Genomic DNA, 23532 nt, shown 5'->3' on the forward strand with positions numbered 1-23532 from the left:
GTTGCCAAAAATTACAAAAGTTCTAATATTTTTGAACTCCCTCGAAGTTTTTTAAAAAAAGTTGGTATAAAAAATGAATTTCGTGAAAAAATTGGTAAAACAAAATGTTGGTGAAAAACAACTAGCGTAATTAAAAATTGGTGAAAAGTGCCCCCAGAATATACATACATATTATGTATGTATTATTAGCGTATCGAGCACAATCATTATAATTTTCTATACATTTTATTCGATATCGAATAAGAGAATCCCGATATAAATAAAACTCGCACGTTCAAAACCGATTCCGACAATGATTGGATTCTATGACAACCCCAAGTATTCGATCGTGTTCGACCGTGGTAATTAGCTCCCTGGATTGTTATAGATAGTGGATTCGATATAGCCGTCTGTCTGTTGAAATCAACTTTCCGAATATACCAAATAACAAATCGCTCATTTGCTGCAACAACGTCATAATTCAAAAAAAAGCCGTTTCGAGAAAAACTACTTTGAATGTTTTATATTTTACTATTTCTTAAATAATTTTCAAGAAATCATGCGATTTCAGAAATAAAACCTGATTTAAATAGTAGATACTAATATCTTTCTAATCTGTATTTAACCCAAATTTTTACTTGTCAAATATACGAGACAACATGAATTTTCATTTTGACGTTTACAACAAAAAATAATTGACTTTTTTTAAAACTGATAAAACTATATGAAAGACTAAAAACGGCGCATATTTTGTATTACTCAGTTCTAAACACCCGGATTTTGAGTTATGACGTTGTTGAAGCAAATGAACGAAATAACTAATTTAGAACGCTGAAAACTGTATAATTTTGAGAATTTAGTTAGGAGATTATGAAATGGATCGCCCTATTTCATAATCTTACGATAGCTATCATAAACTCCCTACCATGTGCAATTCTTAATCTATTTCCAAAAATAAATATGTTTTTACTAATTCAAAATTTTATTTGCTTAAAATATTTTCTATACCAAAATATTCAGATTGTTGCGATTTTTGTACAAATACAAGTCTTAAATCAAGATAAAATTAAAACATTAGGGGAAAAAGAAAGCAAACATTAAATTATAAAAAATACTTAAAATATATATATTAAGAAACAGTTTAATTGACAATAAATAATAAAAAGAAAAGTTACACAGATTCATAACGAGACTTCATCATTTTTTTAATGTATGACTTGTAATCATCACCAGGTCCGATGCCTGCCTTTGTGCCTAAGCCAGCGGTAGTATTACGAGCATTTGCCTGAAACACATAAAATTTAATAAAATGTTGATATTTATTTTAAAAATTGTTTCAAACCTCGATAATATTTGTACGTCCTTGATTTTTACGGCCTAAACCTTGACCCTCGGACCAACCCATTTTTTGTAACAGACGATTTCCTACATTATTCGAACCTATGGGCAATGCGGGTGTATCCTGTTGTTTTTGACGTGAGGTAAGATTATTAATTTCTTTTTCAAAACGCTCGCGACTTCGGTTTGGTGGCGGAGGATCACTTTCGCCATACTTAAGTCTTCTTTCTTTGGCACGATCACGGTACCTTAAAATTTATGCATACATAAATATAATATCAATATAATTTATAAATGTTTGCCTAGAAAAAACTTACGATAAAGCAGCTGATAGAGAATCCTGTTCAGCCTGTTGCTGCTGCTGTTGTTGCTGCACCGTTAAACCTTTTTCAATATTATGCTTGGCAAGATTTTCCTTATGAAGATTGGACATTTTTAAATGTTTTTGTAAAATTTCCAAAGATTGAAAAGCTCTTTTACACAGTAAACAGGTGAGTTTTTGAAAATCAACATACTCCTTTTCACCCATTTCTCCAGCTGATGTTGCGGCGCTGATTTTGGGCGGTGGTGGTAAATTATCCTCGTCCGAGTCCGAACCATAGGAGGGTATCAGCTTATTAGTTGACGCTGAACCCAAACTCATAGGTGACATAAATGTATTGGAAGCATTCAATTTCGCCGTCTTCTTTTCTAATATTGAAAAGCCTACATCAGCATAACCACTCGATAAGCCACCACTTGTCGAAGATCGCATAGCATCTTCTGTTCTATTATTGGTTAATATTGGCTGAGGTGTGGCCACTACTGTGTAATCTTTCTTTTGATTCAGTTGTTTGGCCCATTTTTCCATATCTTTAACAATCTTTTTGGCCACTTTAACTTTATCGTGTTTATTGCCACTACTCTCTTTTTTCTCTTTTTTGCCAGAATCATCTTCCGCTGTGGTGGCAGATTTGGTTTCTGCATCTGTTTCTTGCTTTACCACATCTTGTACGGAGGCCGCCGCTGCAGCTGGGGTGGCTAGAACATACGAACTTTTACGTTGATCCCAATAGAGGTATGCTCCGGTTTCGTTGTTGTAATAGTATTGTGAATGTGCATCATAGTATAGGCCGGTGGTGGGATCATAATAATAACCAGATGTCTCATCATACTGATACAAAGAAACATCAGGCGTAGCTAATAGAATAATTGAATGTTTTTAATAAATTGAGATAAGATGTTTTTTTTGTAACATTTCAAGGTGTGGGAAAAGTGCGTACTAAAAATGTGTGAAATGATTGTAAAAAAAATAGTTAGATCAGTGGTCGGCATTAAGAGATAGGGAACGTAAAACAAGGATTTTAACAACCAGACATTTTGTTTCATCTTTAATAATTTTAAACATTTGTGTTGTTTACAAATAAATAACCTATTATGTTCGGCCCCTGGGACCTACCAATGATTTAGAATTAAAAAAAAATTCATCCTTCGAATTTTTTTCATTAATTTGTTTGTCAATGGAAAATTAAGGTACTCTGGGCATTGCAGCCGGTTCTACACACCGAAATGATCCGGCCAAGGGCCGTCAACTCTGCTGTTGCAATAACAACGATACTCTGGGTCAGAGTATTGTGTTATATTAGGAGCTGTCCTGATGGTAAGGAAACAATACGTTTGTGATATTGGTAGCCATTCAGTATTGGTAGCTATTATGATTGAGAAAGTATTGTCAACGTAGAGTTCAGTTAAGTATCAACTCACTTCACGTAATAACTGGTTCGCCATATTCAGCCCCTGAATAACATAGAGCCAGGAACAGAGTGTGTAGGTTCGTTAACTCCTTTTGAACAGTACTACTACAATAAACGTTTTTCAAACGCTTCATAACTGGTGGCCCAGAATAATCTTTACACAGAAACAACAAATATTTGATTTGAACAGTTGGATTGAACATCCATAAAAACAAAGTGTGTTTAGGATCTCCCCAGCAGGTGTAACATTGTATTTAGTTATGACAGTTCTCTCACTAGGTAGGACGGTTCTATCGTAAACGATATGTTAAGGCCTTCAATTTCTCCTTGTTTTGCAACATATTTAATTTTTTCTGCAGTCCCTTGTCTTATATTGGAATCCTTATTAGCACAGCATCTACATTTCTCCCAACTAATCTTTTTTACTGGACACAATAATAATTTCTTTGAAAATCATAGGATTTAACTAAATTTATTATCAAAAATTAGTTAATGGTATTTATTTTGTTGAATTTTATTTGTATGAAGATTATTTTTCACTTCTTAATTGTTTTCACTTTGGTTAACTAATGTTTTTATAACTCTATGTTCGATATTTGTTAATTTTAATATTTGTTTTAAATTGTTATTTCTACATGTTTCTTTAGTTTCAATAATACTAATTAATCTACAGTCAAAAAGACTTCACCCTACCATGCATCATTTCTATAAAATTTTTACATTTTGTGTTCAAAAACGTGTTATGTAAAATTATTTTTCAAATAATATCAGTGTGGGCTGATTTTCTCGATTTTAACAGTTCCAAAACTATACCCTTTATATTGATGTATCAATCAGTTTGTAAGTTATTTGCGGGCTTCTGAATGTTGATTTCAACAGACAGACAGACATATATATATCGAATCCGTTATCTATAGTGATCCATCATATATATACTTTATGGGATCGCAAATGAAAAATGCGAAAATTACCACTAATGGTGAAGGATATAATAATAATGTTAATTAACACTAAGCATTACTTACGATAAACTTTGCCATCATTCCCCTTCGGTGTGACAACAGGTCGCGTAGCCAAAGATGCTTTTGCCGCCGCGGCCGCTGATGCTGCCGCTGTTGCAGCTGCGGTAGCTGTAGTTTCAATGCTATTCATTTTTCTTTGTTTTCGTTGTATGGCCGATAGGGCAACAGCTGCTCCTGAATTAGCCTCGGTCATTTGACTGTCTGTTGGTAAATTGCTATAAGAGCCTTTAGTAATTTCCGATATATAGTAATCTGTATAGTATTGCAAATAATGGGCATGTTCTGCTGGTGTATTGGCATACATAGATGCACTGTACTCAGCTAAGCGGGGAACATCGGCTAGAGTGTATTCGCCCGTGCCTCCAGATGAAACAGAAGCCATTTCGGCAGCCGTTAAAGGGCCAATAGATGATTGATTAACGCCAGATGCCATGGATGATATTGAGGAATCTATTTTCTTGGGTACAATTTGGCGATTCTCTTGATCAATGCAGTAAGTTATTACAACTAAGTAAAATTAGAAAAGAATTTACAGGGATTTTTTAAAATTTGTTTTATACAACTTTGATTAAAAATGAGACCTTACTTAAAACACTTGCTTACCTTCTTTATTGTCTATTTTTAGTGGCGGCTCTAAGGTACTTAATAAATTGTGCATATTCATTGAATCCACTAAACTTTCAAAGTGTAGATAACATATGCCTCTAGAGGTTTGGGTCAATGCATCGCGACTCACTAAGACTTTACTAATTTTTTTCGCAATGTCGGGCGCATGCACTGTTATGGCTGTTAGAACCCCCTCTTCATTGGTCAGCACATCCAAATTGCGTAACATGATTTCTGCATTGTAGATGTAGAGTTAGGGAGATTCATTTCGTTATTAGCGTTTTTTGTGTTATTAACAATTATAATGGAGTACATATATGCAAAATTGAGATTTGAGATTTCAAAACTAGGTTTGTTAATAAAACTATTTTGTAATTGTATTTTTTTTTTAAGAAATTTTAAAATGTTTTCAATATTTATACTTTTAGTAAGAATGTTGCTTATTTCATCACTGCCTTCACCGCCACGTTCACTTTCCTCACGAGAGGCATAACACTTAAAACAACTGTCACGTCGTTTAAAATTAAACATGCCACACTGGAAGACATTAATAATAAAATAAAAATTAGATAATTACATAAAAAATTATACATATGTAACTATATATAATACATACCTTGCCACAATACCAATCTGTAGGATTTGTTTTGGTTTTATTTGACTGCAATGAGTGACTGTATTGCAATGTTGCCCGACATGTTTCCTGTAGTTGCAGTGCTCCCTATAAGGGGGAAAGAAAAAGAAAGAAAATAATACCGATTAGTAAAATTCCATTCATTGGTAAACATCCCACAGACTATACAAGTCACCGGTTTGCTGGTCATTCTTTATCATTGATACTGTATTATTTTTTTAGTTGTTATCTAGTTTATTGTTTTGGGCATGATTCTCATTATTTAGTTATGATCTTTAGGTCATCCTTTTTCTATTGGCTAAGATGATGCCACATCCCAACATTGAATGCTCTTTTCTTTAACAAGATGATGTGATCGTCTTTGGTCTGTCTTTTAAACTTACAAAACTCGTAATTCCGTTTTAACAAATATATGTTAATAGTCAATGAAATATGTGTGTGTGTGATTTTAATGTAAACTTCACAAATGTGTCCAATATGTACGAGTTATGAAAAGTAGTATCTATCGGTTTTATTTTATTACTATGATCGTTAAGTTAAACTAGAATATAATTTTAATTGTATAGTAAGATAAAAAAATTTTAAATAATAAAATAATTCCAAATCAAAATGATTTAAAAATAATTCCAAGCCTTTAATTAACAAGGAAATTAGATTGCCGCCCTTAAAAAATATAAATTTTAAGTATTCATGGGTTGTCAGCAAGTTTTGATATTTCTATTTTCGGCTATGCTGAATCTTAAACACCCTTTAGATTATAAATTGAACATTTGAATTTTTTAACAATTTGTTTATCAATTTAAAAAATATTTAAATATGGATGTAATTTTTAATAATGAATGTAACGAATGTTCGAATTCGCACATGCGTATAATTCGCTTATTTTCAGTTGCAATTGCTAAAATATGCTATGTAATACGAGTGGTAATTTTGACACCCTAAAACTCAAAATAACGTAACAAACATCATTTAAAAAAAAATTTAATCAATGGACATTTGAAAATGAAAAATTTCTATGAATTTGAATTAATATTTGTTTTTTATTATTTTTGAAGATTTTTATCATCAACCATCAAACATTCGATTTTGATATTTTGTCTTTTCGTTATTTGAAGTTTTATGTGACTATATATAATTTGTATTAACACTTTTACAAATAAAACCAAAAGGATGTTCATCAAAAAAAAACTATATTTACACTATAAAAATCATTTCCGCAAAAAACCCTATTTTTCTCTATCAATTATAAGTCTTTTTGTATACTGTCCCATAAGTGTACGTTCGTTGTTCGTTAATTGAGATCATTATCATCATTATTATTATTTTTGTATACATATTCACTTTTTTTCATAACCCATTTTGTATTGATTTTTGTGTTTGTTGATACCTGAGTTAATTCCATCCAATGTGCAGCTTCATCAACCGTATTAAACTCGACGAATGCAAAACCACGTGATGCACCTAAATAATTTGAATAAGAAGCAAATACAAAATGTTTTTGTAAAAAATCAACTATTTTTTTTGTTTGAGGTGGTTTGTTTTATAAAAAATATTGTTGAAAAAGGGGAATTTGTTTTTTTTTTTTTTTTGTATTATGATGCAGAACGTAGTTTCATTTTTTGAAAACTTGAATACTTACGATTTATACGCTAATGTTTTATTTTTGTTAAAAATTAATATAAAAAACAGTTTTCTTTGAAAAACCTACCTGTAGTACGTTTACGTATGAGACGTATTGAAGCGGGCGCCATTCCCATTTGTATTAAAAAACTCATAATCTATAGAGAAATTTGAAATTTGAAGTATTAAATGTATTAAACATAAATTAAAGAATACCTACATCTGCTTCAGTTATATGTGATTGTAAACCCAATACTATGATAGTATTTGAAGGAGTTTTATTGTAATATTGTCCACTCATAGTTTCATCACTATCATCGCTATCACGATCAGCTGAGTTATAGCGTCTGTTATTATGATTGTTTCCATTATTTCCATTGCCACCATAACGTCGGTTATTATCCCTGTAATTTTAAACAAATTTAAACATACTTTATTTAAATCTGATTTAAAATTTACTACCTTCTATCTCGATTATCATAATCGCGTTCTTGATCACGTCCTTTATCCCGTGATCTATTGTCATTCCAATAATGATCACGATCATCCATATAATCGTCGTCATTATTACGTGATCTATAATTGTTATTATTACCGCCTCCTCCTCTAGAATATCCACCACCACCATTTCCGCCATAATTTCTTTCTTCTTGATAGTCTTGGTTAATAATGTCACGATATAAATCATTTTCATTACTATTGCCGCGTCTATGATTCCGATCACGAGATCGTGATCGAGTATTGCGTTTATTACGATAATTTAGTTCACGTCCGCGATCCCTAAATTATTTTAAATTTATTCAATTAATCAAAAGAAAAATAAATATTGAATATATGTATCGAAATGAAAAGTACCTTGATCTTGAACGAGAACGACTATAACGTCGATATCCTCCACCACCACCATTGCCACCATTGCGATAACGTCGTGGTGATATGCTTCGAGAACCTTAATAATATATAAAAATGGAAATGTTAACCAAATTTTTACCAGAGACTTTAAAAGCCGGCAAACTTTTCCTATTTATTATATTATACGAAAAGTCGAAATTTGGAAACCCATAACGGAACATCTAATAAATATATCGCTGAGGTCTGCATAAAAATATCGAGCGACTATATTCAAAAATAATCGATATTGAAAACAGAAATTGTCAGAAGAGGTAAGGCACAAGTTGTCAGGAGAGGTAAGAAATATTAAATTCTTTCTTCTACAATATATTTTTAAGGCCTTACTAAATTCTACACGTAATTTAGTATTTAAATCCATGGTAGGCGTTCATATTGTTCAGGTTACGATGATTTTCGTCAAAACCCGAATGTGAACAAAAGAGCGTAATAGAGCGTAAAAATACACACAATTCATTCAGTTTCTTGATGTTGTGTGGATATTTTATTTTTTACCCAAAAGAGCACACAAATTAAATGCCTGTTTTTGCCTACCAATGATTTAAATTTTGCACTAGTGGCAATTTTTTTTTTAAGATAAAGGCTTTTTTATACACAAAAATATTCATTTTGTATAAATAAAACTTGTAAAAAATACACTTCAAATTTGATTTATTTGTATTCGGCAAAATTTTGAATACTGGTATTAGGATATTATTTGTAGAGTATCCAAAACCGAACCCGAAAACCGGTCAACCGGTTTTTTCATCATTGTAAACTCCACCGGTTTCGATTTTTTTTAACTTTTCGGTTTTTTGACAAACCGGTTTTTGTATGACGGTTAACCGGTTTTAATGAAATATATTTTCTAAAGCTCATTCAAACATATTTATGAAAAACTTTGATACCATTTTTAAAAATATTGATTTTTTTATAGAAAATTGTAGCATTTGACATTTCGTAAAAGATATAAAATAATTGCATAAAGAATTCAAAAATGCTAAATTTCCATTAAATAAAAATTTAATATAAACCGGTTTTTTTGAAGACAAAAACCGAAACCGCTAAATCGGTTTTTTAAAAGACAATGATCGAAACCGGTTTTTTCAAAAACACACTTTTTCGGTTAAACCGGAAACCGGTATTTTAAATTTGCCGGTTTTTTGGACACTAATTATTTGTCCTATTCCGAAACCAAATATTCGGTCGTACTCTAATAATTGCATATTTATATCAAATGAGAACTATTTTATATAACATTGATATTGTTCAGATATTTTATTAGTATTAGGTGAAATTTACAAATCTACACAGATTTTAAATTCCTATATCTTCTTAACTAAGGAAGAGTAGGTTAAATTGTTTAAGTTTTCATATTTATAATTGAGACTTAAATAAAATTAATTTATTAATTTTCAAGAAAAAAAATTTTTTTTTCATCGAAAAACTTTCGAAATATTTTGTACGCATTTATTAAAAATCTGCTTATTAGGTAGAATCAATAAACTCGTGTAAAGTAATATTTTTTTGAGTCACTGTATTTATATTCACATTACTTATGCACATATGCAATTATAACAAAAGAATGAATCTATAAACTAATTGAGTCTTTAATTCTGAATGTGCATTTAGGCAACTTCCAAATTACACTATTTTTTTATTAATTTCTATATAAATAATTATGTTTTATTGTTTCAACATTCATTCCAAAAATTTAATTCTTTAACTAGAATAAAAATGGCGACTTACGGCGATCCATGTTGAAAGAAATTTTTAATTTGGTTTTTTACACTTATATTTTGATAAAATAATTATTTCTTTTATATATTCTTTTATATTAAAACTTAGTGTTTGTAATTTAATGTTTTTAAAACAATTATTTTTAATTTTATATGGATTTTAACAAATAAAAATTTACACAATAAGAAAAATTCTTCTACAATGAAAAAATTGATTTCTTTTTTGCTTTTTTCACACAGAGTTGCAGTTTAACGGAGCATCGAGCGTTGCAAATTAAAGTAACGGGAGTGAAAAAAAGTAGTTTGTAATCATTACCATTTTTATGCTGATGGCAACACCGCGGCAGACATCAGCGGCTGACGTCAGCCAAACCATTTTTTTTATATGAAGTTTTTACGATTTGAAATTGGGGGGTCTATCAGCCAAAAAATCCCATAAGAATTACACAGGCATCAGCAAGTGAGCGGCTGATGTCAGCCAAATTGACTGATGTCAGCCGGAACATGCTACCAATCTGGTAACATTTTATTATTTCTATTCTATTTTTCAGATTTCAGCGCAAAAATGTAAACAATTCCAATGTGTTTGTTATATATGCCAATTATTTACAAAATTATTTCCAAATATGGGTGGTAAAAGTTATTTTTGTGATTATTGTCGTTGTTATATGAAAAATGATAAGAATGTACGGAAAACTCATAATGACGGTTTAGCCCACAACATCATAAAAGCATCCATTATGAAGAAATATGAAGGTAAGATAAATAAAACCGACTCATTTGGTCTATGATTGACGGTCATACTTCCATAGATTTTGTGTTTCTCAAACTCAATGTAATTTTTCAAAATATTAAAATTTGCCTAATTTCATTGTTAAATATTAGCCCTTTTCTTATTTTATAGATCCGCGTAAAATTTACGAGGAAGAAATGAACAAAGAACCATGTACGCGATATATGAAAGGTTTTTGCAAATACGACTTATACTGTCAGTTTTCACATTTCAATGAGACTCAGTTGAAGGAATTAAAAGAATTGGTTGAAAATTTAAATACAAAGTCAAATTTAAGACAGACTACTACTAAACCAAAATTACCTGTAAAATCAAAAGTTTTATTTAAACTACCTTGGCAAAATAAAATTTCAAAAAGATCTATGAAATTGTTACCAGCAAAGTTACCACCATCATTAAGACCTTTAAGTTTTAAAAAATTATCAAATTTAGATGTAAGTAATAATAAATGGGGTTGATATGTAAAACTGCTGGTTTTCTACGACAATAACTTTATTACCTTTTCCATAGTATTATCAATATTTAAACTTAAATTTAATGATTTGCCATATTCACTAAAATATGTTTTACAGTCCAGACCACTTAAATTTTCTGTACGTGGATCTGTTAAATGTGCTAATAGAAAATAAATTAAATGTTCTGAAAATAAAGAAATTTTACGTACATTTAGAAATTAATTGCATTTACTTATTTTATCAAATACAAAATTAACTTACCAAATTTATTATCTATTGCAAAATATAACACTGTATTCCCACTTCGGCGATCTCCGGCTTGTAATAGTTTTTGTTTTAATTCGTGATTATCTATTATACTTGTATTTGTTTCTTCGTCAAAGTCCATTTGTAAGCATACCTTTTCATAGTAATCTTTAAATTGTTTTTTCAACACACTTTCATCTGTTTCTAGTTCATCCAGTTGCCGCTTGTAAAATACTTTATTCACAAGACGTTCATCTAAGACATTTATCATACATTCAGCTAATAAGTAACGATCTTGTCTTATGGCCAGATGTAATGGCGTATAGCCTTCATCATTTAACGTAAGCAGTAATTTCGATTCTATACGCTTCATTAAATGTTCTAGTGATTTGACGGCTATGTCATTTAATATGGCTAAATGTATAATAGTATTTGAGTCGGCATCTAAACTATCCGGATTTAATCCTTTTTCCAATAATAAGCTTACAATTGAAGGATCGCACATGTTAATTACGGCCAGTTGTAATAAGTCCTGAAATTTATTATGTACATATGTATAAATAAATTAAAACTAAATGGTAATTTTAAATGTTCCGAACTATTCGGTGTCGATTTTAAACTGGATATACAGGCCTGTCACAGAATTTCATTCCGATCGAAAGTGGAATTAATTCCGTATTTTGCTTCTTCAGAAAAAGTAAAACGAAAATTTCTTTCGGAATGAATCCACTTTCAGTTTTCAAAGTGGAATTGATATTTGATTGTAATTATTTGGTTTTGTAAAAATTTTAATCAATTTGTTTTAATATGAAAAACGCTGTCAAATTAAAATCAGAATTATGAAATATTTTTGGAATTAATAAATTACACGGAATCTGAAGAACCTAAAACGAAATCGATCGGAATAAAAACTACGGAATTGAAATCATTCCGAACAAAATGTGTGAAAGGCCTGATAAAATTAAATCAAAAGCATGATACATTAGAACCATGATACAATAATTGTATTTTCTACTGGGTGTACCTTATGTTGTTGTATCATTATCAAAAGTAAAAAAAATAAGAATTCCCTTTTGCGATATTTTTCAAAATATTATTTTTTGTAAATAAACTTAAAGCTAGTAAATATATTTTGTATACCCTCCATCGAAAAAATGGGTGTATATTGGTTTTCTCATTCCGTTGGTAACACAACAAAGTATTTGTCGAAGATGCACATTAGTATATATATTATGGGTCATCATAATCATTTTAAAACGATCTAGCTATGCCGGTCTGTCTGTTGAAAACACGATAGGACCCAAACGAAAAGAGCTAGCTGGCGGAAATTTCATCTTAAATGCAAACGGACGTAACTACAACAAATTCTAAATTGATTCTTTGATTGATTATGGTTCTTTTTATCTAGTTCACAGGCTCACGCAATTTTTTAGACCTGTGCGATCAAAAATGATAACTTTATTAAAGAAATTCAAATAGCAAAAAATTACCAAGAATACTTTATTAATATTGATTTTATAACGTTTTTTCTGCTTCTCCTGTACAAAAAATAAAAGTGTAGTTACGTTCGTTTGCATTTAAGATGACGAAATACTATATGTTGATAAGGTTTGTTTGGTATTGGTTTGGTCGGTTCATGATTTCAACTAGCCCCTATAAAAATTTCCCCCGGAATACTGTTTAAGCAGTAATAAAGTCCCTAGTCCTTATACAAGTTCCACAATAGAATGACTTGAACATTCAAAAAGTCCGCAAAATTTCCAATGCAATTATAATTACAAACCTAACACACAAACATAATACATACCTCGTCCTCTTCGGTCAATATCTCATTAAGATCTGTACACCTGTAAACTTGATATATCCCAATATGAACGTTTAATTTATTTGTTTGATTCTTAACAACAGCATCCTGAATGGGCCTAAAAATAAAAATTCAAATTTTAATACATATTTTCTTTTAAAAAGTGAAATATTAAATCACATACAGCAGACCGTTATCTAACCGATTACCAGATTGTTCAATTGCCCTTATCAGATTTGTTTCAGTATCTTCATATATATTTGCAACATCCGAACTACATTCTGAAATAGAGAAAGAATCGATACGTTGACGCTTTTGAGATTTTAATTCATGCTGCTCAAGTGTGGAAGGCGTTGTAACAATGACCCCATTATTTGCTGTAGACGTTTTAGGTTTGTTCATTTTCGCTAATTGTTTTGCGCGGGATTCTTTATTGGCTTGCGGTAAGGAAACCTTACGTTTTCGTTTTCTTTTTTTCACTGCCTCTCCAGATATACTAGAGTCTTTACTCTTTGGTGTGTCATTACCACTACCATTAGTGTTTGTTGATACAATGCCATTAGAACCAGGTTTCGGTGATATTGCCTCCTGTTTTATATTTGTTGACTCTTTGATGTCAGCAGGATCTGTTTGCGTCTCAATCGTTCTGTGTTGAATAGAATGATTGTTAATAACAGCTAATAATTTCTTTTGCATTTCCTTGTCGGGAAGTCTCATTAAAGCTGCAAATAATTCTTTATATTCTGGCAGCATACGTTTACGTTGTTGGTATACTTCTGCTTTCCCCGCTACTGCAATTGATGATCGTTGTTGTTTATCTTTTGTTTGTATTCCATCGATTGGTTTCAGTTGTTTTAACACAGTTAATTTTTTAAGCGGTACCATTGCTACTGTTTGTGGTGATGGGACAACGTGCATGACAGCTAATTTGTTTGAGTCCACAGCTGCATATTTCTTAATATCTCCATCTTTTGTGTGCGTGTCTGTATCATTTGTCTGATTAAATTCCCGAACTGTTATCATGATTACAATAATCTTTCACTATTATAAATAAATAAAAATGTATATGAAAACAAAAATCTTGGAAAATTTTCGGTACATCCCCAAGATAAGAATATTTCTAAACCATATGTTTTATTGAGTTTTAACCGGGGATGGAAAATTTAATTTTTGTACTGTATTAAATTAATATTCAAATAGTACTTTTTTCAACCATTTTTAATTTTTCATTACTAGTATATTAGCGTAGTTTTGTGGTTACACAATATTTTCGATAGAAAACATTTTTATATGAAAAACTGTTATACACCAATTTTTCTATAGTAAAAATTGTTACAACTTTTATAAACAAAACTTTTTATAGTAACCACAGTTATACACAAAATGTTCTATAGAAATTAATGTACACAAAATTGTTCATGGGAAAGACTTTTTACAATAATTTGTTTATAGTAAAAACTGTTATACATAAAATTTTCTATGGAAAGCTGTTATACACAAAATTTTCTTTACAAAAACTGTTAAATAGTATAAAACTTCTCCATCCCTGAAAAACCGTTTTACCTTCTTTTATATGGTACTAGTGATGCCATATGAAATTTGAAAATCTAACCCATAACCCCTGTCTATACCTGATAAATTTGTATCATAATAAACTTCAAAATGGTTGTCAAAAATTATCAGATATAGTCCCCATTTATTAGTATTTTTGCTTCGTTATGACAAGATTGTAAGCGCTTTTGCTCAGACAACTTTCTCTTGACAACAAACTTCATTAATTGTTATGATAAATATTTATCAAGTATAGACAGGGGGTTATCTATACTTGACAAATATTTATCATGACAATTAATGACGTTTGTTGTCTGAACAATTTTGTCATAACAATGAAGGGTAGATACTATGTACAGGTAATTGGTATTATTGAAAACCTTAAAGTTTTTTAAAAGGGGGGTCAGACGGCATGTATTGCTTGTGTTTTGTGCCATGTATTGGGACATTTTTCCATATGTAAACATATACATACCGTGTGATCCATATGAAACTTTATGTATGTAAAATACATGTGTATTACTCGTGACATTTTTGGCAATTAGAGCATGTTCTATTTTCGTGTGTATAACAGAGTTGTATTTTGAAATACAACACTGTGTGAGTGCAAAATAAAAAAAACAAAACAAAAAAGAGTAAAGAAAAATCATAACAAAATTAATTTCATTGCATTAAATATATATATTGTGATTTAAAAATGTTTTAAATAAATATATTGTTAAAAACAACAAACATATAAACTAATAGAGGTTATGTCACATGCAATTACATATGTACGTTTGAACGTGGAAATTATGAATCATATGTATAACGTGAATTTTGACATACACATGGAATTCCATATGTATTGAATACATGTCCCAATACACAAGCAATACATGCCGTCTGACCCCCCTATAATTGATATTAAAATATTTGAAAGCGTTTATTATTTTAGGAGATATTTACGATTTTAGTGATTTAGGGACTTACGATTATAGCTATTTAAGGTTCTAAATAAGTTCCTAAAACTTAATTTAAAATCGAATTATTTATTTTATTTTCTTAAATTTGTATTAATTTCAATTCATTACTGTAAATTAAATTCTTAAAATGTTCACCTCCTAGTGACCGTGAAATAGATTAGCAATCCTTAATTTTTCGATCGAGCCCACTGTGCATTGTTATCTATTTCATATATTAACAGCACTGAAAGATGGTGCCAAGTTTTTACAAAATATCCACATTATTCATTTTTTGAAGTTCTTTTTGCGTATTTATTCTATACACGCGTTTGTTGTTAAACAAATTGTTTTCCTTGTAACCATTTTCTTTAAATTCAAATATTTTTGTGAAAACGATTATAAATAAAAAAAATGTCAACATTACAATGTACCTATTGTTCTCTGGACATAACAGATGAACGCTTTTTACATTGTGGAAATTGTGGCGGTGATGTGCACATCAAGTGTCTTAGACATGCCAGCACTCCCGGTGATTTGTTGGGTGATGTATTTTTCGATTTCACATGTGCCAAATGTATGCAACTACAATTTGATACACCATCGACGTCAAAAGCTATACATGTTAATGGTAATAGCGATATAGATAATGTCCGGGAGAAATTTGTGCGTCAACGTATGCCATGGCTACTGGTAATAGCAATGACTTTGTATAATCTTTCTATAAAATCAAAAGGATTAAGTCGTCACGGATATTTTCATTGGAGAACACATATCGTTAGTTTTATTGATAAGAATTGGGATTATCTATTTGACCCAACAATGTGAGTTGTATTTAATTAATAAAGAAAAAATATGAAATATTTTATATCGCAATATTGCAGAAAACGTCGAAAAAAATGGACTGGCTCAATTTCAGGTGCTTTATCACATAATAGTCCGAAGTATTTTACATCTGGTCAGGAGTTATTTGATGAAACAGGATGGTGGAGACTTACTCATACCAATAAGACACCAAAACATATTTTCAATTTGTGTAAGTTGTTTTCTTTTATTAAATTTCCAAGCCGAATATTTTTGGCAAAGTTTAAACATTATTTACGTATTTGCATTCAACTTGAAATAAATTTGTTTTTAGACGAACAAGAGTGTTTAAAGCGCCAACAACTGCGTCAGGATAAACGACAACAGGATGAAAATTATGCCAGTGACACATCTACAAATGATCATGATACTAAACGTCTCAAACGAAATGATTCCGATGATGACTTGGTACCCACCGATTCATGCAGTCGTACTATGTAAAATTGAGTTAACTTATATATAAAGAATTGAATTATCCAATATTTATGTTTCAGTCCTTATATGGGTCGTAAACCCAAAATTGCAAAACCACTTAATGTATTAGATGATGACTTATTAAATAAGCACAACAACACCACTGCACTGGTGCCACTCGATGATCCTGTTATGACACTAAATACAGTTCAATCCAGTTTAATGGATTTCTTAGCTGAAAGTTTAGCAAGTGATGATTTGAATATGTTTAATACATTGCCGAACATAGCACCGGAGGAGCCCTTGGTCGATAGTGCTGGTAAACACGATATCTTACCACTACTGGAAGCCCATAATGATAATGCAAACTTTTTTGATAATTCATCCATAATAAAAGCCGAACCAATGGATTTGAATGGTCACTTGTATAGTGACTATAATACACAAGTATTGTTGAATGAAAAACTGAAAAGCTTTTTTACAAATTCGACATTTCCTTTAGATCAACAAAATATCAATAATTTTATAAATCAAGGAGCTGGTATAGGTAAAAATATACAAGATAATATGGATCAACTGTGAGTATTATTTATTATTATTAGGACATTTTGACAATATGACATGATAGGACCTTGTGAATTGACCAATTGTATTTTAATTATTTTCATTATTTTTTTAGTCAAACTGAAAATTCCCTACACACCAATTCGGAATTTTCCAATGAACTAGATGAGGAGACTACTACAACATCTGTCATTGCGAATCCTGTAACACCGAAAGAGGAGCAAGAACAACCAGAAAGTGAGGTCGAGGAAGAATCAGACTCTGAAGAATTTCAGCCACGCATTGTTCAAGTTACAAACTTTCAACAATTAACAAGCGAAAATCAATCCTGTTCATCCTTAGGAGGTACAAGTCCAATTAAAAGTGGCAAGTTAATCAAACAGGAACTAACATCAGACACAGAATTTAGAGAAAGTCTTAATAATCAAACAAATATAGGCGAAGAATTGGATGAAGATTCTTCGGATGAGGATAATGTTAGTACAACGTTAAGTGCTTGTAAACCAAGTTTATTTACGAAACAACCAAAACGACAATGGCCCTGGTTAATAGATAATCGTATGGACGATATGGATGATGATGAACTAGAAGATAAAACAGAATCCTCAGATAATACACAGTAAGTTTTCGTTTTAGTTAATGTCAATGATATAATTACATAGAATTTCTTTTATATTACTATTATTATTATAGACTAACTCTAATGAGTGAATATGAAGAGAAGGAGTTGTTACAGAAATTGCGTAAAATTTTTAATTTAGAAGAGAAATGTAAAATTCATATACCACCATTTATTAGAAGGTTTTATCGAAAATTGTGCATACGCGAATGGAAGCGGGAACATGGTAAACCTATATTTAATCTAGATGATTATGTGGGTGATAACAAACGTCGTCTAAGAACACAATCTAATGAAAAAACCAAAATTATAGAACGTTATCAAGTAAGTTTGTTAATTTAGCTTCTTTTAAGCTTAAACATAATACTTTTACACTTTCTTTTAGCTTATTTCTTTATCTTCATCCGATACTAAAAAATCATTTTATGCTCGCATTGCCGGTTCATCACAATATGAGTTATTTGAATCTCCTTACACGCAACGTATTTTACACCCGTTCATTTATCGTGATAGAAAATGTTGTCCTCCATTTCTTAAGGTAATACCATATGAATGTTTCATTTAATTCTGTACTTGACACTTTTATTTTGAATAAATTATAGCTTATGTGCGAACTACAATACAAAGTTAATGGAGTACCGCCGAGTCGAGCAACCATAGATTTTTGTTATGTACGCCCCAATCACATAGCAGCAGTTAATGCTCTTTTACAAACCGTATTTTGGCCAGGAATTGATAGTACGTAAAATAAACAATTTTAACCTTTTAAAACTGCTGAAAAAAATTTCTTTACCCGATTTTTTTCACCCAAAAAATTTTCATAGAAAAAAACGTTTAAGTATTTATATTAAGGGTATTCATTTCCAAAAAATGGAAAATTACACTATTGTTTTTACACTTTTACACAACAAAATTCCACAAAAAAATACATTTTTTTTTTTATTTTTTTGTTTTTTAAAAGTGTAATTTTCCATTTTTTTGAAATGAATACCCTGATTGAAAAAAAAAATATTTTGTGAAAATTTTGTCGCAGCTCTCTTGTTTTATTTCTTACTGTTCAATATTAATTTGTATTTCTCATTTATTTTAGTGTCCGAGTGCTTAAGTTATCCCGATTTCAGTGTAGTAGCTTTGTATAAAAAATTAGTTATAGGATGCGGATTTCTGGTACCTGATGTAGGTTTTAACGAAGCATACATATCGTTCATGGCGGTACGGCCGGGTTGGCAAAGAAGTGGCATAGCGACCTTTATGTTGTATCATTTAATACAGGTATGTCGAACTCTTTATATGAAGTTGATTAAATATATTAATTCTTTTCACAATTTCAGACATGTATGACGAAAGATATAACCCTACATGTATCGGCCACAAATCCTGCTGTTGTTTTGTATCAAAAATTCGGTTTTAAAATTGAAGAAGTTATATTGAATTTTTATGAAAAATATTTACCATTTGATTCGAAACACAGTAGACATGCTTTCTTTTTAAGATTAATGAGATGAAAGTTTCAAAATAAATATAGTTTTTGTTATAATATACTTTTTTATTACCTTTTTTTTGTTTTTTTTTCAATTACATTTAAAATGATTACATATATGTAGTATAGTTATTTCAAAACTCAATTAGAAACTTTTATGCAAAAATCTTTTCCTCTCTACGTTTTTTCGTAACCACAGTACCGGGCTTATGCTGGGCATCTGGATGGTTCATAAGTTCAGGCGGGCATACAGATACAGGACTGGCCGTGACACACTGTTTAAGGTCATAGAACAATTGACTGTCGTCTTTGGTAACAAACGATATGGCACAACCAGTTTTACCCGCTCTGCCCGTACGACCAATACGATGTGTATAGTCTTCAATCGTTTTAGCCATGTCATAGTTAATGACCAATGATACATCTTTAATATCGATACCTCTACCAGCAACATCTGTTGCCACCAACATATCCTTCGCTCCGGATTTCAAAGAAGCCAAAGCATATTCACGCTGTTCTTGTCCCTTGCCACCATGAAGGGTACACGAATTGTAGCCCAGTTTCTCCAGACCTTTAGCCAAAACATCGGCCCCTTTTTTCTGGTTGACGAAAATAATAACGGGGGGTTCGATGCCGCGTGATAGAATTTCCATAAGTTTCTTGCGTTTATCATTTTCACCCATCATGTATACAATTTGTTCGGTACGCTCTGTAGGTTTGCCAATAGAACCAATGTAAACGGTAGCAGGTCGACGCAAATAAGAACGTGCCAGACGTTCAACGGCGGGAGGCATAGTGGCTGTAAACATCACAGTTTGTCTGCAATGTAAATAAAAATGTTTGCGTTACTTTTAATCACACAACTTAAGCATTCAATTCTCACCTGTATTTCTTTTTTGAATAGAAGTTTTCCATTAGTTTGCTGGCATCTTCGGCCTCTTCAGTGTCTGGTTTTAAATTTGTCACAGGCATATATTCCAAAATTTTCTGCACATCTGGTTCAAAGCCCATGTCAATCATACGATCTGCTTCATCCAAGACTATATATGTACACTGATTTAATACCAAATAACGATTTTCCAAAACATCAATAAGACGACCCGGAGTAGCAATGACAATTTCACAACCCATACGTAAGCGAAAACCTTGTTCCTCACGCGAAAGACCACCTACCACAACCACGGTACGTATGCCTAAAGGCTGACCAAATTTAATGGTTTCTTCTTCAATTTGTTGGGCCAATTCACGGGTAGGAGCCATAATTATAGCATACGGTCCTTGATCAACATCTTCTAGGCGTTCGATTTTCGGCAAAGACTGGATCCATGACAGCAATGGAATAAGGAAGGCCAAGGTCTTACCCGAACCTGTTTCAGCCACACCGATAATGTCACGATTTTGCAAACCAATAGGTATGGCTTGCCTTTGAATGGGTGTGGGTTCTTTGTAGCCAACCCCATCGATAATATCCAAAATTTCTTTGGGAAAGCCGGATTCTTTCCAACTGCGTATTGGATTGGGTATTTTACCACCCTTAATGGTGATATTGTAATCTTCGCGGAATATACGCCAATCACGTTCTGTCATTTCATCCATATCTTTTTCCGACCAATGACGATCATCCCACTTTTGTTTGTCTTCCTTGCGTTTCACCTTCTTAAGGCGTACCTTTTCCTGTTCTTTCTCTGCCTCTGTACGACGCTTTTCGAGGAGGTCGCCATAAAATTGACTTTGAGTTCGTTTCTGTTCCTTAATATCGATACCAGCTACATTGCCACGACCAAAGAATTGCACATGATGACGTTCTTTATAGAGATTATTATAGTCCACAGAAGTATCTTCGGCAGCATCCCAGTCAAATACAAATTTCCGGTCATTTAAACGTCGAACTCTTCGTTTTTTCTTAACTATACCCAAATAACGTTCTCTTATGGCTTCCAATTCCTTCTCTTTATCTTTGTTCGAGAGGTCGTCCACCCGCTTACTTTCTCTTTCCCTATCAGCAGGCCCCCCACGATCTCTATCTGGGCCAGCTCGATTTCTGTCATCACCACCACCGCCACCGCCGCCGCCGCCACGATCTCTACGATCAAAATCACGGTCTCTGTCTCGGTCTCTGCCATCTCTTTCACGCCCCTCTGGCCTACGTTCAACTTTTGGTTCTGACCTTTTTGACACACTAAAGCTATTGTCAATGCCACTGCTAGAGGCTGTAGCTATACCTGATATTGATGCAGATATACCCACACGTACACCACTTTGAGCTGCTCTCATAGCGGCCACTTCCTCTTGACGCCGCTTTAAAGCTTCGACAGCTCTTTGTTCTTTAGTCAAAAACACCGGTTTGGCACGGGCTTCCTCTTCCCTTTTCTTCTTTTCCAGTAGCTCTTCCAAAGACAATGGTTCTGATTTTTTACTCTTGCGATTCTCTTCTAGCATTTCCTCATCTTCCATTTTTAAATCCTTTTCAGCCTTAAGTTTTTGTTCAAGCTTTAACTTGACATCTTCGGCCTCACGTTTTTTATCTTTGTATTTTGATAAGTCAGAATCACGGAGCCGCTCCTTGGAGCGAGATCTTTCCCGACTGCGTTCACGATGGCGATTTTGTTGACGCTCTGGAGATCTATCACGACCGGTACGTTCTTTAGACCGCGAACGGGTGCGTCTGGCTGGGCGACGATCATAGTCTACACCGCCTCCGCGAGAATCTCGTACACGCTCACGGTCCCTATCGCGTTCTTTGTCAATATGACGTTCGCGGGATCGAGAACGGCGCTTTCTATCATTAACCATTTATTATTTTTAAATATTTACAGGTTTTTCTTTAATTCTTCTTTTAAAATTAAGTAAATGTTTTTATTTTTACACACACAATGCAAGAAACGTTTATCTGAAAAGCCAGAAGTATACAAAGTGTTGCCACATTTTTAAAACTTTATAAAAAATGTGATACCAAGTTTTCGTTTTGGTAAATTAATTTTTAAGATAATTATAATTCTCATTATCTTTCTAAATATTTATATTTTTAAGATAATTATAATTCTCATTATCTTTCTAAATATTTATATGCTTATTGAAATTCATATTAACATAAGGAGTCCCTTTGTATATAAAATCTTAAAAGTACTCATCACATTTAGTTCCACAGGCAAAAAATAAAAGTATTTATTCTATAAGTAGCAGCAAGATGAAGTTTAATATTAACCAGTCTTTCAAAGTTTGAATGAATTGAATTGTGAATTAATTAAATGAGTAATATTAGTTTGTAAAAATAACGAATAATGAGCATTTTCACAACACCAAAGAGCATCTTGATATCAGCCAAAAAAGTTCAATAAAAACAGTATCATAATAATCTGGTAGCTCCCTCGCCATATGTTTACGGTAAATTGACCAGTGATGACATTTGTGGCAAAATAGAAGACCTATTTTATGACAAATGGAAAACTTGGTACAATAATGTTTTACTTAATTTTCTAACTTATTTTAAGTTACTAATAATAAAAAAATATTAAATAAATTCCTAAGTCACTTAAAAAAATCCATTAATATACACAAACTATATCTAGCTTCGATATTAAAATATATTCTTCTACGTGTTTGCAGCCATTTCGGTACTGAGTACAATATTGTACTACTCATCGCTGGTAGTAATGACATATTTTTTATTATTTCCCCAAACAAATTGCAAATTTCTTCAGTTTCTTATTGAAGCTCCAATGTGGAGTATATTGTTGTGTTTACGTTGAATTTGTTAGTATACAGTGCACACGAAATCCCCTTTAAACGGATGACGCATTTGTGAACAAAAAAGTGTATATTGTGAAAACATAATACAAAACAATACACTATTAATTTTTGTGTGAAAATTAGAACATTAACTACTAGTGGAAAACCTAGATTAAAATACGAGATGTTACCGAATATAATTATTTAAACTTTCTCTTTTGTTTAAGACCAATTACATGCTGAATTACATTTTTCTTTGCTTTGATAATATTAATCTGTGAAAAAAAGAAGACAAAAACAAAAATCTGAACTGTCTACATTACTGTTTAAGCATCATTTGGTATTTAAAATCGGCGTTGTCGTCATCCATAAAATCAACATACATATTTATTATTTATTGTTATTTGTGGGCGTCTTTGGCTTTTTAGCAACAATAAGTATAAGTGAACGGATTTTAACTACATTGAACTAGTTACAAGAAAACAAAAAACAAAGAAGATTAACTAACAGCTG

At 31.7% G+C, this 23532-nt stretch overlaps 5 protein-coding genes across 5 annotated transcripts; 2 read left to right on the forward strand and 3 right to left on the reverse strand.

Moving 5' to 3' along the window:
• Positions 1 to 938: 938 nt before the first annotated feature.
• On the reverse strand, positions 939 to 9726 carry LOC135952667 (RNA-binding protein 5-A-like). Its single transcript, XM_065502685.1, has 13 exons — positions 9570 to 9726; positions 7788 to 7881; positions 7395 to 7712; positions 7153 to 7336; positions 7021 to 7090; positions 6700 to 6773; positions 5295 to 5399; positions 5101 to 5215; positions 4676 to 4912; positions 4076 to 4579; positions 1635 to 2496; positions 1322 to 1565; positions 939 to 1264 (listed from the first exon to the last, which is right to left on the reverse strand). Exons 1-13 carry the CDS (start codon positions 9577 to 9579, stop codon positions 1151 to 1153), a joined length of 2931 nt encoding a protein of 976 aa, XP_065358757.1. The 5' UTR covers positions 9580 to 9726; the 3' UTR covers positions 939 to 1150.
• Positions 9727 to 10095: 369 nt separating this feature from the next.
• LOC135951692 (uncharacterized) lies at positions 10096 to 10810 on the forward strand. Its single transcript, XM_065501379.1, has 2 exons — positions 10096 to 10315; positions 10464 to 10810. Exons 1-2 carry the CDS (start codon positions 10186 to 10188, stop codon positions 10808 to 10810), a joined length of 477 nt encoding a protein of 158 aa, XP_065357451.1. The 5' UTR covers positions 10096 to 10185.
• A 16-nt stretch (positions 10811 to 10826) lies between these two features.
• On the reverse strand, positions 10827 to 13980 carry Charon (charon). Its single transcript, XM_065501378.1, has 4 exons — positions 13042 to 13980; positions 12861 to 12975; positions 11069 to 11585; positions 10827 to 10991 (listed from the first exon to the last, which is right to left on the reverse strand). Exons 1-4 carry the CDS (start codon positions 13878 to 13880, stop codon positions 10831 to 10833), a joined length of 1632 nt encoding a protein of 543 aa, XP_065357450.1. The 5' UTR covers positions 13881 to 13980; the 3' UTR covers positions 10827 to 10830.
• A 1669-nt stretch (positions 13981 to 15649) lies between these two features.
• On the forward strand, positions 15650 to 19351 carry Atac2 (Ada2a-containing complex component 2). Its single transcript, XM_065502310.1, has 10 exons — positions 15650 to 16173; positions 16234 to 16385; positions 16488 to 16650; positions 16708 to 17205; positions 17307 to 17810; positions 17885 to 18134; positions 18196 to 18348; positions 18413 to 18548; positions 18901 to 19082; positions 19142 to 19351. The coding sequence occupies exons 1-10, from the start codon at positions 15764 to 15766 to the stop codon at positions 19313 to 19315; spliced, it is 2622 nt and encodes an 873-aa protein (XP_065358382.1). The 5' UTR covers positions 15650 to 15763; the 3' UTR covers positions 19316 to 19351.
• LOC135952397 (probable ATP-dependent RNA helicase DDX23) lies at positions 19333 to 22180 on the reverse strand. Its single transcript, XM_065502311.1, has 2 exons — positions 20174 to 22180; positions 19333 to 20109 (listed from the first exon to the last, which is right to left on the reverse strand). Exons 1-2 carry the CDS (start codon positions 22081 to 22083, stop codon positions 19446 to 19448), a joined length of 2574 nt encoding a protein of 857 aa, XP_065358383.1. The 5' UTR covers positions 22084 to 22180; the 3' UTR covers positions 19333 to 19445.
• Between the last annotated feature and the right edge of the window lie 1352 nt (positions 22181 to 23532).

This window comes from Calliphora vicina, chromosome 2 (genome assembly GCF_958450345.1).
Source record: "Calliphora vicina chromosome 2, idCalVici1.1, whole genome shotgun sequence".
Taxonomy (NCBI): domain Eukaryota; kingdom Metazoa; phylum Arthropoda; class Insecta; order Diptera; family Calliphoridae; genus Calliphora; species Calliphora vicina.